At 39.0% G+C, this 14912-nt stretch overlaps 2 protein-coding genes across 2 annotated transcripts; one reads left to right on the top strand and one right to left on the bottom strand.

Annotated features, from left to right (window-relative positions):
* Positions 1 to 2460: 2460 nt before the first annotated feature.
* Positions 2461 to 4383, top strand: LOC104424336 (protein EXORDIUM-like 3). Its single transcript, XM_039304952.1, is given in 4 exon segments — positions 2461 to 2619; positions 2981 to 3497; positions 3499 to 3788; positions 3791 to 4383. Coding segments are annotated over 4 exon segments (1269 nt in total). The 5' UTR covers positions 2461 to 2468; the 3' UTR covers positions 4102 to 4383.
* Positions 4384 to 11004: 6621 nt separating this feature from the next.
* LOC104424335 (chloride conductance regulatory protein ICln) lies at positions 11005 to 14422 on the bottom strand. Its single transcript, XM_010036710.3, has 7 exons — positions 14006 to 14422; positions 13784 to 13907; positions 12786 to 12900; positions 12628 to 12687; positions 12447 to 12512; positions 12257 to 12345; positions 11005 to 11426 (listed from the first exon to the last, which is right to left on the bottom strand). Exons 1-7 carry the CDS (start codon positions 14170 to 14172, stop codon positions 11352 to 11354), a joined length of 696 nt encoding a protein of 231 aa, XP_010035012.1. The 5' UTR covers positions 14173 to 14422; the 3' UTR covers positions 11005 to 11351.
* Positions 14423 to 14912: the final 490 nt, after the last annotated feature.

The raw sequence follows: 14912 nt of genomic DNA, 5'->3' as shown, positions 1-14912 counted from the left end.
TCGAGATTTAGAGTCCTTTTGGCTTGCCCACATTGAATATTATCTATTTACCTATATAAATGATCTACATTCTATGTCACAAATAGGAGTCAAAATATGACAAATTCTGAGATTAGATAGATAATATTCTCTTGAATATCAATATGTTACAAATTCAATTTGTTTGAAACTTATTGGGATAAAGTGTATCTCCCCATAATTTCACAAAGTATCTTAGATTAAGGGGTGGCCTGTATCGATTTAACATTAATATCTTCAAAGAATATAGTATGTGATCAATAATGATGGAATCGACAACCTAGTGACCTAGAAAGGCCACCAACGGCCTTCCTCGGGTCGCCCACCATGGGTGAACATCTCACTCTCATCTGTATCGAAGGTCGAAAATGCACGGAAAGCAATCCACTCGGAGCATCTTGAACTTTTCCCATGCTCATGACTGCCTGAGAACAACAAAAGGAGCTCATTTCTTTGGTTCGCGTGCATGTATGAAATGAGAATTGTGTCCGAACTTGGAGCCAAAAGACGCCAGAGCTGTCTTTTTCTAAGTTCTCTCTCTCTCTCTCTCTCTCTCTCTCTCCATTAACTCCAAATAAACAAACACTCCATCATTAAATAGCGCAATGGGCGGCTTTTGCGCCTAAATGTTTTTTTTCCTGAAAAAGGAAAAAAAATCCCGTAAAATTAGCATATCGTGTCTCATTGATTGACGATTACTAACAAGTTTAGATATATGCTAGTGCAAAAATTTTGTGAACAAGAAAAAACTGAACATTTATCTATCAAATTTGGCCGAGGCAACCGTGAATTTTCTTATTCAACATTGATGGACTACATTTTTATTGTTAATAAACTTACAAATTTGCCCCTTTGTAAGTTTGGGCGCTATGGGCCAATAAGAAAAATTAGAACATTAATCTCAGAGGCATGGTTGAGGTAATTGTGAAATTTTCAATTTGATGACGAGGGGTTAATTTTTCGTTAATGGGAGAGATGATTTAGTTGAGCCAGCGAAACGAATCTGAAATAATATAGGAAAGCTACACTTGGATAATCAACGGATACCTCCGTTTTTGCCCCCAAAGAAGAAATACAACACATGCAAGGTCTGTTTAGATCCCAAATACCATTTGCTATGCCATCTTGTTATATACGCGTCCGTTTCCAAGTGGCGACATGGGCCACATCGGACTTTTCACACTGTAGGGCAATAAATGTGGGTCATTTTTTCTTTGCCTAGCTAAAGATAGGAGTTTATAGTACAACACAGGCCTAATTTAGGAGAAGTTGCAATTGTACGTGAAATGAGATTCACTATTATCGAGCTGCACACGCGTGTAGCACGCTTGAGTTTCAATGAACCGTACAGGCCCCTCTGGATGTCAATCATACTAGCTGAGATAGCAATTTCACTATATCATTAGTCTGTACTGTATATGATACCACAAATATGGAACTTGGAACGGGAAATTACTGTTTCATAAAAAATTAGAACCGAAAACTAGGCTAGGGCTTCCTAGAACTTGGAACCATTTAAATTCCCACTAGTCCGGTTCCCAATTTAATCCGGGAACCATGCTTAGTGCTTTAATTAGTGATCCGACATTCATCATATGGTTTCTTTCAATTTTTTTTTTATTAATCATTAAATATCTAATCATTCTTGGTATTGTCTAATAGGATCAGTGAGAACATCCTAGATGGTAACTATCGGTTGATCATGCACTTAGCTAGGAGCGAAAAGGCGCAACCTTGGACTATTTTCTCACTTTGCTCTTTCTAAATAACCAAAGCCAACTCTTTATTTGTCGAGGAGAGTATCCTTAGATTTAGAGAAAGTAAACCAATTAGAATTATGTAAACTATTTACGGCAGCATCAACACGACATAGATTTCATTTAACGAGCAGAAAAATGAAATTACTGGAATAGGAAACGAATTACTATCGCATTGCTAAATAACAAAGGAAGACGATTGAGAAAGCAACCTATTACTTATCATGGTTCATCATGCGTGGTGCTGCACCATAGGACATTGGAAATAAATCCGGATGTACGACCCGGAGCTCCTTCACGCAGATAAATGTGCGTTTAGACTGCACTGAGCAGTTGAACATAAGACTATGAGAGCTGCGTCGTGCAAATGAAAAGTCGGCAGCACTGGCCCATTTGGTCAGGGGTACGACGACCCAATAATGCATTTCTCATACTAGGTATTGCCTGGACAACAATGTTGTTATTGATTGTATGTTTGTTTGGACCACATCTTGGATATATATACTTGGTCCCTCCGCCATTCTGTATGCTGGCATTGAGATTGAGATGCCACTTCCCTTTCGACGTTGCGCTTTCCTGGCCATCACCAGCTAGCAAAGATGGATATCTTCCTCTGGCTATACTTGTCACTTAAATGAATCTATTCTGTAGAGAAAACGAAAAATCTGCAAGCTCCACTCAAACCAACGATTGATGCGATCAGAGATCATCCACCGGATTCCCACGTCCACAATTTCATCATTATCCGTGACTCGATTGGCCCCCACGTCCGTCCCTCTATTTGTTCACTTTTGGAAGAGTCGGTCTCTCCTCGGTTGCCCCCACAAGGCCTCGCTCCAAATTCGTAAGTAAATTCCGATAGACCCATAAATTAATAAATTGAGTGTTAAATTATATAATTATATTTAATTGCATATTCATCCAAGAAAAATGACTAGGTGACAATTTTTAATCTAATTTTAAAATAATGATATATTTTAAATTATAAAAAATCAAATGGCAAATAACGACAAATTATCGTGAGATCCATTTTTTCAAAAATTTGTGATTTATAATAAATTGTTGCTCTCATGATAGTTTAAAGATTGTTATGCTAGTAAAATCCCGTTTATAAAATGTGAAATTACTTACTATACTTTACATTGCATTCTTTCAAAATAGACTCAATGCCAAATTTATCTCCATATATTTCATTATATAAACAGGCCATCTACCCCTCCACATCGCCGGGGGAGCAGTTTCTCTCGCTGCTATGCCGCGCCCGCGCTCACTGTCTCCATCGCACGCCAATCCAGTACACGCTGAAATGCTCCACGCCGCCAGCGTCAGGTGCCTGCTCGCCTGCGGCGCTCTTCTTCTAGTCCTCCGGGCAACCCCGGCCGTAGCATGGCGCCCCTGGCCCCACCAGAGAACTAGCGGCTCCGATCTCATCCTGGGCGGCTCCAAGAAATACGAGGGCTCGTCGGAGCTCGTCCACCTGAAGTACCACATGGGCCCCATCCTCACGGCCAACATCACCGTCTACCCCATCTGGTACGGCACGTGGCGCAAGGCCCAGAAGAAGATCATCCGCGACTTCATCAGCTCCATCTCGGCCCGCCGTCCCAAGCGCCCCTCGGTGTCCGGGTGGTGGAGGACCGTCCGGCTGTACACTGACCAGACCGGCGCGAACACCTCCCTCTCGGTCCGGCTCGGGGAGGAGAAGTCCGATCGGTTCTACTCCCGGCAAGTCGCTGACGCGGCTCAGCGTGCAATCCGTGATAAAGAGCGCGGTCACGGCCCGCACGCGCCCGCTAGCGACTAACTCCAAGGGCGGGGTCTACCTGGTGCTGACGGCGGACGACGTGTACGTCCAGGATTTCTGCGACAACGTGTGCGGGTTCCACTACTTCACGTTCCCGTCGATCGTGGGGTTCACGCTCCCGTACGCGTGGGTGGGCAACAGCGCGAAGCTCTGCCCGGGGGTGTGCGCCTACCCGTTCGCGGTGCCGGAGTACATGCCCGGGTGGAAGCCCTGAAGCCGCCGAACGGCGACGTGGGCGTGGACGGGATGGTGAGCGTGATCGGCCACGAGATCGCCGAGCTGGCGACGAACCCGCTGGTGAACGCCTGGTACGCGGGTCAGGACCCGAGCTTCCCCGTCGAGATCGCGGACCTGTGCGAGGGCATCTACGGGACCGGGGGCGGTGGGTCCTACACGGGGCAGATGATGGAGGGCCCGGATGGAGCGACGTATAACATGAACGGGAACAGGAGGAGGTTCCTGGTCCAGTGGGTGTGGAACCACGTGGTCGGATATTGCAGGGGCCCCAATGCGCTCGATTAGTGAGCTTCCTAGTAAAATACCGCCTTCCTCTTTCCGTCGTCTTTCGTCTGTTTTCTTCCGTTGTATGTGCTGTTTTGCTTTTTGCTGCGTATCCTGTTATGGTAGTTATTGTTGAATATGTCGAAATAGAAGATGATCAGAGGCTGCGTGTTGTATACGAACAGATAGTTATACCCCAACATTTGCAGGTTCGCAGGCCATCGATGAATGACCGAATGGTTCGCCAATCGGCGTTCACTTGTTTATTCACTTGTTTACATGATATTAGCTCCTATTGAGAAAGAGTTACGATCTTCTCCACAATCAACCTGGTCAGGACACAGCAGGGGACCCATTCGCGTGTCCTCCCCTTGTTTTAAAATTTAAAGTTGGTCAGTTAGCTCAATGGGCATTTGAGAACCGAGGTTCTATGATGTCCCTCCTCGTCGTTTTGCGAGTGCCCGAGTGGGGACCCGTTTTAGCTTTTGCAATTGCATGATTGCACCATAGGCACAAATACAAAATCGCATGAAATTTCCTACCAGATGTTAACGAACGCCACTCCATTTTTCGGTGGGAAAGTGCACTTCATCATGGGTCCAAGATCCCTAAAGTCCAAAAGTCGTTTGCTATGTCTCCCGATGACTTTCAGACAAGAATTTGAGGATGATTTGTTTGCTCCTCCATGTGCAACGTGAGATATAGCGGTAGAATAACGGTGGGTGTGGATCAAAGGAATACAAACAGATCTGTGGAATTTTCCTACCCAAAGAAACCGAAGAAAAGCGGAAGCAATTGTTTCTATAAATCAATGTCAACATTACGATCAGTAAGCCCACATACTAAAATGAAAGAAAAAATTCTAAACATATTGCATTTATGCTAATTTAGTCCTACACATTTTATTTAGTCTAGACTCACCATGCTCTGGTCACAATTTGTAACACAGTACGTGAAGTGCATTTGCATAAATATATAGATAGTTCATTCAAGGAGTGGCCAATGGATGGGTCACGAGGGCTATGAGTCCCGATGAGATTAAGTCAAGCCCATAAATCAAAAGCTAAATTCATAATTTTTTATGTACGAAGTCAACTAATTTTGCTCTACAACACAACTTTCAATATGAATATGTTTCATTTAGGAATAGAAATACTGCTTTTCTGGTAAGTTAAGAAGTTTACTATCAACCAGCACTATAAGTTGTTCTACAGCTTCATTAGAAAGACAAGAATAGACTTACATCTTGCTCATCGTTTTATTTGGTTTGGAACATGTAATTATTATGAATTTCATTTGTCTAACATTTTAAGTAAGTATATTAAATTTAAAAGTAGTTCAGGAAGATTCGTAAGCACCCATTACTTAGCTATCCTATGCTTAAAGTCGACTAACTTTTCTCTCAAATTTTGAAGCAGGGCAAAGGTCGACTTCATCTACGGCCAAGCAGGAGACAAATGAGAAGGTTAAGAAATATCTGAATCTATATAGACTATAATCTAATTATCTGTCACCGTTAATTTTAGGAGGCAAAATATTTTAAGCTATATAGAATACAGTCTATCTGTAACCATTAATTATCTTATAGGAACATAAGGCACATAGGAATTTTTATACATACAAAGTCTCGGGAGACATTAGTTTAAACATGCCTTGGTTTGAAAAATGAATTACTTGAAAAAAATTTCCTAAAAATAGTCGTCGATAACACTCGAAATAATTAGTCAATGAAAAATATTTTCATTATCAACAACAATTTATGCCAAAATATATTCATCAATATTTTTTATCTATTTATTTTTATAAGCAACACAAGCAATTATTTTTAAGAAAATATTTTTCAAATCATTTATTTTCTGCAAAACAAACAAATATTTAGTTCTAATACTAGGATAAGATATGCGGAAAAGAAAATTGTCTATTTTGTATATCACAATGAGAAGTACATGAGTTATTTCATAGTCTTGACAAGATGACTATATAAAGTAAGAGCATATTATATATAACATGTAGAATGAAAAGAGATATTTGTACAATCCCAATAGATATGGAGAATTTTCTTAGATATTTTTTAACACCCACAACGAATAACAATCATACAAAGGACTTCCCTCAATAGATTTTTCTTTTCAACTGCCAGAAATAGTAGATTTTTTTCTTTCTTTATAAGGTGCATAAAGCAATTAAGTTTTCAGTGTTCTTGCACAAACGCGTTACATAATTCAAAACGATACATGACAATTACAAGTAGACAATCTTTCCTAGAAAAGCAAATCGGCACAGAGCAAAGCAAATTTTAATTTTAGCGGGTTCGTCTCTGGTCCCACTTATTTACTGAGAAAAAAACCCTTGAGAATTGAAACCGCTGTGTTTCTTTTGTTAAGCGTGCTTGTTACCATAGAATGAAGGGAATGGGCATCAAATCTTGAGAGAAAACAGTGATTTATTACCTCATTTCCATTAACGTGCGAAGGATTTGGGAATGAACGATAGTTAATGGTAATTTCATATATAGCAGCCAATTAAGATATTAATTTGCTTACTTTTATATTACTAATTTACAGCATACATGAAAGTGTTACCATATACAGCGAATTAAAAAAAATTGACATTTCCGTTTTTGTTTTGAATTCTGATTTCCTTTAAAATGTTAATCGTGCTTGTTACCATGGAATGAAGGGAATGAGCATCAAATCTTGAGAGGAAACAATGATTTATTACCTCATTTCCATTAATGCGCGAAGGAGTTGGGAATGGACGATAGTTAATGGTAATTTCATAGATATTAATTTGCTTACTTTTATATTACTAATTTACAGCATACATGAAAGTGTTACCATATACAGCAAATTAGAAATAATTAACATTTCCACTTTTGTTTTGAATTCCTTTAAAGTGTTAAGCGTGCTTGTTACCATGGAATGAAAGGAATGAGCATCAAATCTTGAAGGAAAGAGTGATTTATTAGCTCATTTCCATTAACGCGCGAAGGAATTGGAAATGGAACGATAGTTAATGGTAATTTCATATATAGTAGCCAATTAAGATATTAATTTGCTTAATTTTATATTACTAATTTACAGCATAGATGAAAGTGTTACTATATACAGCGAATTAGAAATAATTAACATTTCCGTTTTGTTTTGAATTATGATTTCCTTTAAAGTGTTAAGCGTGCTTGTTACCATGGAATAAAGGGAATGAGCATCAAATCTTGAGAGGAAAGAGTGATTTATTACTTCATTTCCATTAACACGCGAAGGAGTTGGGAATGGACGATAGTTAATGGTAATTTCACATATAGCAACCAATTAAGATATTAATTTATTTATTTTTGGTAAAGATTAAGATATTAATTTGCTTACTTTTATATTACTAATTTACAGCATACATGAAAGAGGTACCATATATAGCGAATTAGAAATAATTAACATTTCCGTTTTTGTTTTGAATTCCTTTAGGCTGCGTTTGGTAGTCCGGATTTGAGTTTGGATAGGATAATTTGTTATCCTATCCGATGTTTGGGAATGTCCACCGGATCGGACAAACCTAGATATATCCGGATAAAACGCCGAATAAAAAATCCGGGGGAGGGGGTGGGATAAGCCCGGATTGGATAAGATTTTTTTTTTAAGGAAAGGAAGAACTTAACAAAAAGAGAAGATATCACTTGCCGTTTTCAATGGTGGCCACTGCCAAGGTGGCCACAATTCCTAGATCTAGGGTTTTTCCATGGCCTTTAATTAATTGAATTTTCTGTTTTTAAATTTTATAATTTAAATGAATATCATATTTATTTTTTCATCTTATCCTGAAGTGCACCAAACACTTGATAGGATTAGATATGTCCGCCTTTATTATCCAAAGGATTTAATATCTTACTTTATCCTATCTTATCCTGATTATTATCCGGACGACCAAACGTAGTTAAAGTGTTAAGCGTGCTTGTTACCATGGAATAAAGGGAATGAGCATCAAATCTTGAGAGGAAAGAGTGATTTATTAGCTCATTTCCATTAACGCGCGAAGGAATTGGGAATGGACGATAGTTAATGGTAATTTCATATATAGTAGCCAATTAAGATATTAATTTGCTTACTTTTATATTACTAATTTACAGCATACATGAAAGTGTTACCATATACAGCGAATTAGAAATAATTAACGTTTCCGTTTTTGTTTTGAATTATGATTTCCTTTAAAGTGTTAAGCGTGCTTGTTACCATGGAATGAAGGGAATGAGCATCAAATCTTGAGAGGAAACAGTGATTTATCACTTCATTTCCATTAACGCGCGAAGGAGTTGGGAATGGATGATAGTTAATGGTAATTTCATATATAGCAGCCAATTAAGATATTAATTTTTTTGGTAAAGATTAAGATATTAATTTGCTTACTTTTATATTACTAATTTACAGCATACATGAAAGTGTTACCATATACAGCGAATTAGAATTAATTAACATTTCCGTTTTTGTTTTGAATTATGATTTCCTTTAAAGTGTTAAGTGTGCTTGTTACCATGGAATAAAGGGAATGAGCATCAAATCTTGAGAGGAAACAGTGATTTATTACCTCATTTCCATTAATGCGCAAAGGAGTTGGGAATGGACGATGGTTAATGGTAATTTCCTATATAGCAGCCAATTAAGATATTAATTTTCTTACTTTTATATTACTAATTTACAGCATACATGAAAGTGTTACCATATACAGCGAATTAGAAATAATTAACATTTCCGTTTTTGTTTTGAATTATGATTTCCTTTGAAGTGTTAAGCGTGCTTGTTACCATGGAATGAACGGAATGAGCATCAAATCTTAAGAGGAAACAGTGATTTATTACCTCATTTCCGTTAACGCGCGAAGGAGTTGGGAATGGACGATAGTTAATGGTAATTTCATATATAGCAGCCAATTAAGATATTAATTTGTTTATTTTATATTACTAATTTATAGCATACATGAAAGTGTTACCATATACAACGAATTAGAAATAATTAACATTTCCGTTTTTGTTTTGAATTCTGATTTCCTTTAAAGTGTTAAGCGTGCTTGTTACCATGGAATGAATGGAATGAGCATCAATGCTTGAAACCGCTGTGTTTCACTTCCATTAATGCGCGAAGAAGTTGGGAATGGACGATAGTTAATGGTAATTTCATATATAGCAGCCAATTAAGATATTAATTTGCTTACTTTTATATTACTAATTTACAGTAGACATGAAAGTGTTACCATATACAGCGAATAGAAATAATTAACATTTCCGTTTTTGTTAGGAATTCTGATTTCCTTTAAATTTTGTTCATTTTGCCTCTTGTACTATATATTCAGATAATCACACCCAGTTCCCTCCACCTTCACCATCACCTTCACCATCACTTTCTTCGCCTTTCAAGGAAATAGCAGAAAACAAACAAGCATGAACAAAATCTTCATTTGTTCTGTGCTTCTGCTTGTTCTCTTCCTGATTGCTGGTAAACATCAATCTACCCTATCTTAACGTTCACGTATGTATACATATCAATTATCTGTTTTTGATCTCCGCGTATGTTTTAGACCGCCACTACAGCTACGTAAAACGGCTACTTATAAACAAACGAAAGAAGAAAACGCAAGAAGGCGTCCGAAGAGAATGGCTTTGATGTATACACGGCTGAAAGATAAGAGAAAAAGTTGACAGATTTGAGTGCGTGCAGGTAACGGAAGCATGATGGCACAGGGGTCGCGCGCGATAGTGCAGGGGGAGGGCTTCTGCGATAAAGATTATCACACTGCTCCGGGGGTATGCACCAACCAGAAGTGTTTGAGCGACTGTAGGACCACCTATGGCAGTTCGGCTTATGGATTTTGTAAGTCGGAAAAAGGCCCGAACGATGTCTGTGACTGTCATTACCCTTGCTAGCTGTCCTCGTCCCATAACCACACAATAAGCCGCATATCATGCGTCGCACGTTGTTTACAGTAGTTGTATCCAGACTTCTTATGTACCTACTGAGTACTACTTAGACGGGGCTCAAGCAAACTACAATCTGAAATAGGATTTCCACCAATGAAATCGACGACATTTCTCCTTCAATCAGCGCATGCAATAGCTCAGCGGCTTTTTTTTCCATACCACGCATTTGATGGACCGTCGCCAAACATATATATAAGAAATTACCTACTGAGATGTAAGTGTTTTGTTCACCGGTGCGACAATAGTGGCACACAGCTTCAACTGATTAGCAGCTAACACTGAACCGCAGAGACTGCCAAGTTAGAGCCACTTTTCTTCAACACAAGCAAAAAATTTGAAATTGAATACAAGAGTGTTATTCTAAATCAAGTCAAAAAGGCCTAAGAATAAAGTTGATAATGAAATTGCAAGTCCAGGGATTTTTGTCGAAACCTATACCACTGCAAGAGTGAATACTCCATGTTATAAGGAACTTGGTATTTTTTTTTTCAGTCTTTGGTGTGTCTTATACCAAAGAAATCCAAATGTATGGATTCCCATTTCAAACGTTAGCTCCAACAAAATTAGTGTCCACTTCAATAAATCCCCTACTCAACAGATCTATGGTATCACACATAGAAATAAAGTTCATGGACCGAATTGAACCAATTGAAAGTTCTTTTTTTTTTTTTTGGTTGAATCCAATTGAAAGTTCAAGAACAATATTGTACCATTTATAAAATTCCCAAAGGCCTAAGCAAATGAATTCAAAGTTTAAGAATGACATTGCAAAATATACAAAAGTTCAGGAAGTAGTGGGGATTTTATCCCAAGAAAAAAACAAGGCCTAAATCCAATGAACTGCATATTAGAAATTTCAGTCATAAATTTCATCATCACAAAGCTGATTAATAAAAAAAGTTCGGAGTCCAGTTGACTTCAAGTTACATGGAATTTTCAAGCCAAGTAAACGAAAAAAATCAGAACATTAAGATGCTGTCTATCAGCAACATAATTAAGAATAAATATTCTATTACGTCCACATAAACACTCCATGAAAACCATATACTGGACAAGGGTTAACTCAGGAGCCCAATATGTGATAAATGGCGCTGACGTCTGCTATTCTCAAAACAATCAACTAGCTTTCAGACAAAAGATAACAGCACCTAAGTTACATGGACTAGCCAAGTAAACAAAAACAAAAGCAAAGGGTTAAAAATGTCCATCATCAGAATGATTAAAAAAAACTATGTTACATCTACATCAGCATCCACAATAACCATACACTGGACAATGGTGAACTCTGTAGCGCAATATGTGACAGATATCAGTGATGTCCGCTATTGCTCTCTCGATGTTCCATCTCCTCAGCATCCTCAAAACGCTGATCGTGAATCTGAAGCTGCAATACCATCAAGAAAATGTCAATGCATGGACATGTGTTACTTTCTATATATTGAGAAGAGAAAAATTATAAGACCAAACCAGGCTGTGCACGGAAACAGCATAAACCTCCCTCGAAAGAACAGGTATTCTTTCTTTTCTTAGTCATTCTTCTTACACACGCATTATTAACACCAAAGGAATTTTTAGTAGTATTATCTTCCCACCATGACTTCTGGACATTTAAAAGGCTTAAGGTGTACAGTCACATGCAATGGAATGAAATCCTGCTAGTTGGGAAAAAAAATGTATATGCATCACAATCTTCTGTCCTAAGACCATAAATTCAGCACGAATAATTAGAAAAATCTGTAACAAATGCTAAGTGCCCACGTCTTCAACTAAATGATTATGCCTGGCAGCATTTTCCTGCAGTCTATCAAATAAATGTTCCTTCTATCAAATGCAATGTGAAAAAGACAGATAGGCAGAGGCTTTAAGAATTGGACTATAGCTAAAAGTCAAATTCAAAAATTCAGAGCTCAAACCAACAGAATCAGCATCAAATGAACATTAAAGAATCTTACACCCCACATTAAAAGTTCAATTAGATGTGAAATAGTTATGTCTTGCCAATGTTACATCTACACATCTTCCATTTTGCTCATATTTTGCAGTATGCTAGTGTTGCTAACACCTATGTTAATTAATCAATGAAGATTAAGAGTAACTTAGAAAAGACTATAAAAAAGACAAGATCAATGGGTTTGTGTATTCAGACCCAAAAAAAAAAAAAAAAATTGAGATCGTATATTGAAAGGTCCAGGAAGTAATGCCCAACATGCTTACCTCAAGCACATTTTGAGCAAGCTCATGCTCGCCATTAGAATAGCCAATTGAGGTTGTTGGATTGGAATGCCAATCAGAATCTTCTCCTTCTGATGATCCAAACATAATGTCAAATGTGCATTTCTGACCATATACAAGATAAAATTGAGTATACCATATAGCAGGTGCAAGAGAAAAATCCCCTCCTTACCTCCAGCCTCATGCCCCATTAAGTCAGCACTAAAAATCCAATCATGCCCTCCTCCTTCCCCTTCTTCTGTTGGGAAAAAAAAGAATATCACTTAACTTTTGAAAGGGAAACTACTGAATATGGAAACAAGCACTAAAGTTGCATGCAGAAATAAGTTCTGGTCATGAGGAACTACACTCACCTTCTGAGGGCTCGGGATTCAGCTCGGCACACTCACAGAATACCTCAAACAAAGTGTCCACTAACAAAAAAAGGAAAATGCGGACTATTAGAGCCCATCACAGTAAGTTTACAGTTGAGCATGATGCATCTATGGAATTATATTCATCTGATACATACATTGGTTTGGATCTGAAGGAACAAGCCTCATCTCTTTAACCTTTGACAAGTCTAAAGTTTCATCATGTTCTGAATCTGAGCCGTCAGCCCCCTCTTCATCCACTTCAATCTCAATCTATGAACAAACAATAATAATTCAGCAAGCCATGCAACAGGAGCCAGACCAGAACCCAAAAAAAAAAAAAAAAAAAAAATTACAGAAGAGAGGGGCAACAGAGGAACCACATTTATTAGGCTAGTAATCCAAAACCAAAGGCGGACGAGAAAGCAAAAGAAAACACGCGAGAGTGATCCCAGGAAGACAAAGGTAGATTTCCAAAAATCAACCTCATCTTCTAAAGTATTGGAGTGATAGTTCAAACTCAAATAAGGCCAACAGCTTTGTCCTGTTATCTTAGACAAGATTAATATAAGTCTTGCCAGGATTTAGCAAGAATCTGCTAGAGATGAGAATTTCTTCATACAAGAGACAAGAAAAACTTAACAGAGCCTGCACATTGCACGAAGTTGCCAACATCCCAAAGGAAAGTAGACTTCCAGTAGTGAATCTTATGTCCATGATCAGACAACTTAGGTGCTCCCTCCTTGGTAATTCTTGGGTACGTTAAAAATACTCCCTTTCTCTTAGATGTGATGTGGAAACCACCCATTCAAAATCTACAATTATGTGAGGGGAGAGAGCACATGCCAAGTATACGTCTCCCTCAAAATTCTATCCTAGCTCTACAATGGTGTCCACATCCTCTTTTTAGTATTACACCTATGTATGATTCCAATAGCAAGTCCCTTCCTCAAAACAAATAGTAACTCAATACAAATGAGTAACAAAAACTAAATAGTCTTAGGATGAACACCAAAACGTTAACAATCAAAGCGCACAACCCTCAAAGTTCAATCACCAAGAGCTAACGTTCAACGGCAAATGGATAATGAACACAATATTAGCACAAATTAGCATATATGATCAAAATGCTTGGAACAATGAGAGGGGGAAGAACCTGTGCATAAATGCAAGGAGAAGGGTAAGCTTCAGGGTCTCTCGAAACCGCGTGAAGCGAGATGGACAAGAAATCCACGGCGTAGCCCTTGTTCCGGTCCACATCGCTCAACCATATAACTTGACTGCACAATCACAAAAAGATCTCATCGGTTTTGTGGAATCCCTCCTGCCTAATAATTCATCATTCAGTAAGAGAGAGAGAGAGAGAGAGAGAAGTTACTGAGTTGAGATGTAAAGAGTGCCGCGAGCTTCAGGAGTGCGACCGCCGAGAACGATGGCGACGCCGGGCTGAACGTGCATGAGCTCCTCGCCGTTATCGGCATCGAGGATCGGCTCTCCGGCGCCGTCGCCGGTGCGCTGCGAGAATTGTCTGAGCCCTAGAACCATCCTCACTTCTTTTTTTCGTTTCCGGCGACAGGCTTTGACGCGGTGGATTGAGGCTTCTGATTCGGCGCGTCGAGGGTTTTATCAGGGTTTTTGGGGATTGATATTTTCGTTTTGGGGGGGCCGCTATTTCCACGACTCGATTTGCTTATCCAGGCCCCTAAGACTTAAAAAGACAAAACAGCCCAAGGTGGGTCCTACAGTCCCCGTTTCTTTATTTCACGCCTGCCGACTCGACTGCTTGGAGCTTCTGCTTGGAGCTTCAAACCTGCGACTCCGCGATCACTTGGATCGAGAGTTGTTCGAGGAAGTCGACGAGGAGCTCGCGGTTGAGCGCAGTCCTCTCCCACACCGCTAGGCTTAACAGAGCAAAGACACAGCCAGTGTTGAAAAATTAAAAAAATAATATAAAAAAATCTGCAAGAACTTCACAAATCCCCCCACGACCATAATAATCACAAATCAGAAATCACGACGACACATCGCAAACCCAGAAGAAGAGGCATAAGAAGCAGAAGAAAGCCGTGGCCTATTTCTCCTGCCTTTCAGAATGTCTGCAAACAAATTCATTTATGGTTTGGACGCCTCGGGCATTAACACAGACAGTTAGAGTTCGGTTCCAAAAGAATGCGCACATCGGTTGCCTTACACCCTTTTCGCTACTTCAGGCGCGACAAAGACAAAGTACAGAATCATCATCAGGACGCATCGTCGGCAAAGAAACTGAAACAACACCAACTTTT

Source organism: Eucalyptus grandis, chromosome 11, assembly GCF_016545825.1.
Source record: "Eucalyptus grandis isolate ANBG69807.140 chromosome 11, ASM1654582v1, whole genome shotgun sequence".
Lineage (NCBI taxonomy): Eukaryota > Viridiplantae > Streptophyta > Magnoliopsida > Myrtales > Myrtaceae > Eucalyptus > Eucalyptus grandis.
Note: the sequence above shows the minus strand (reverse complement) of the source record. Positions and strands in the feature narration are given on the sequence as shown.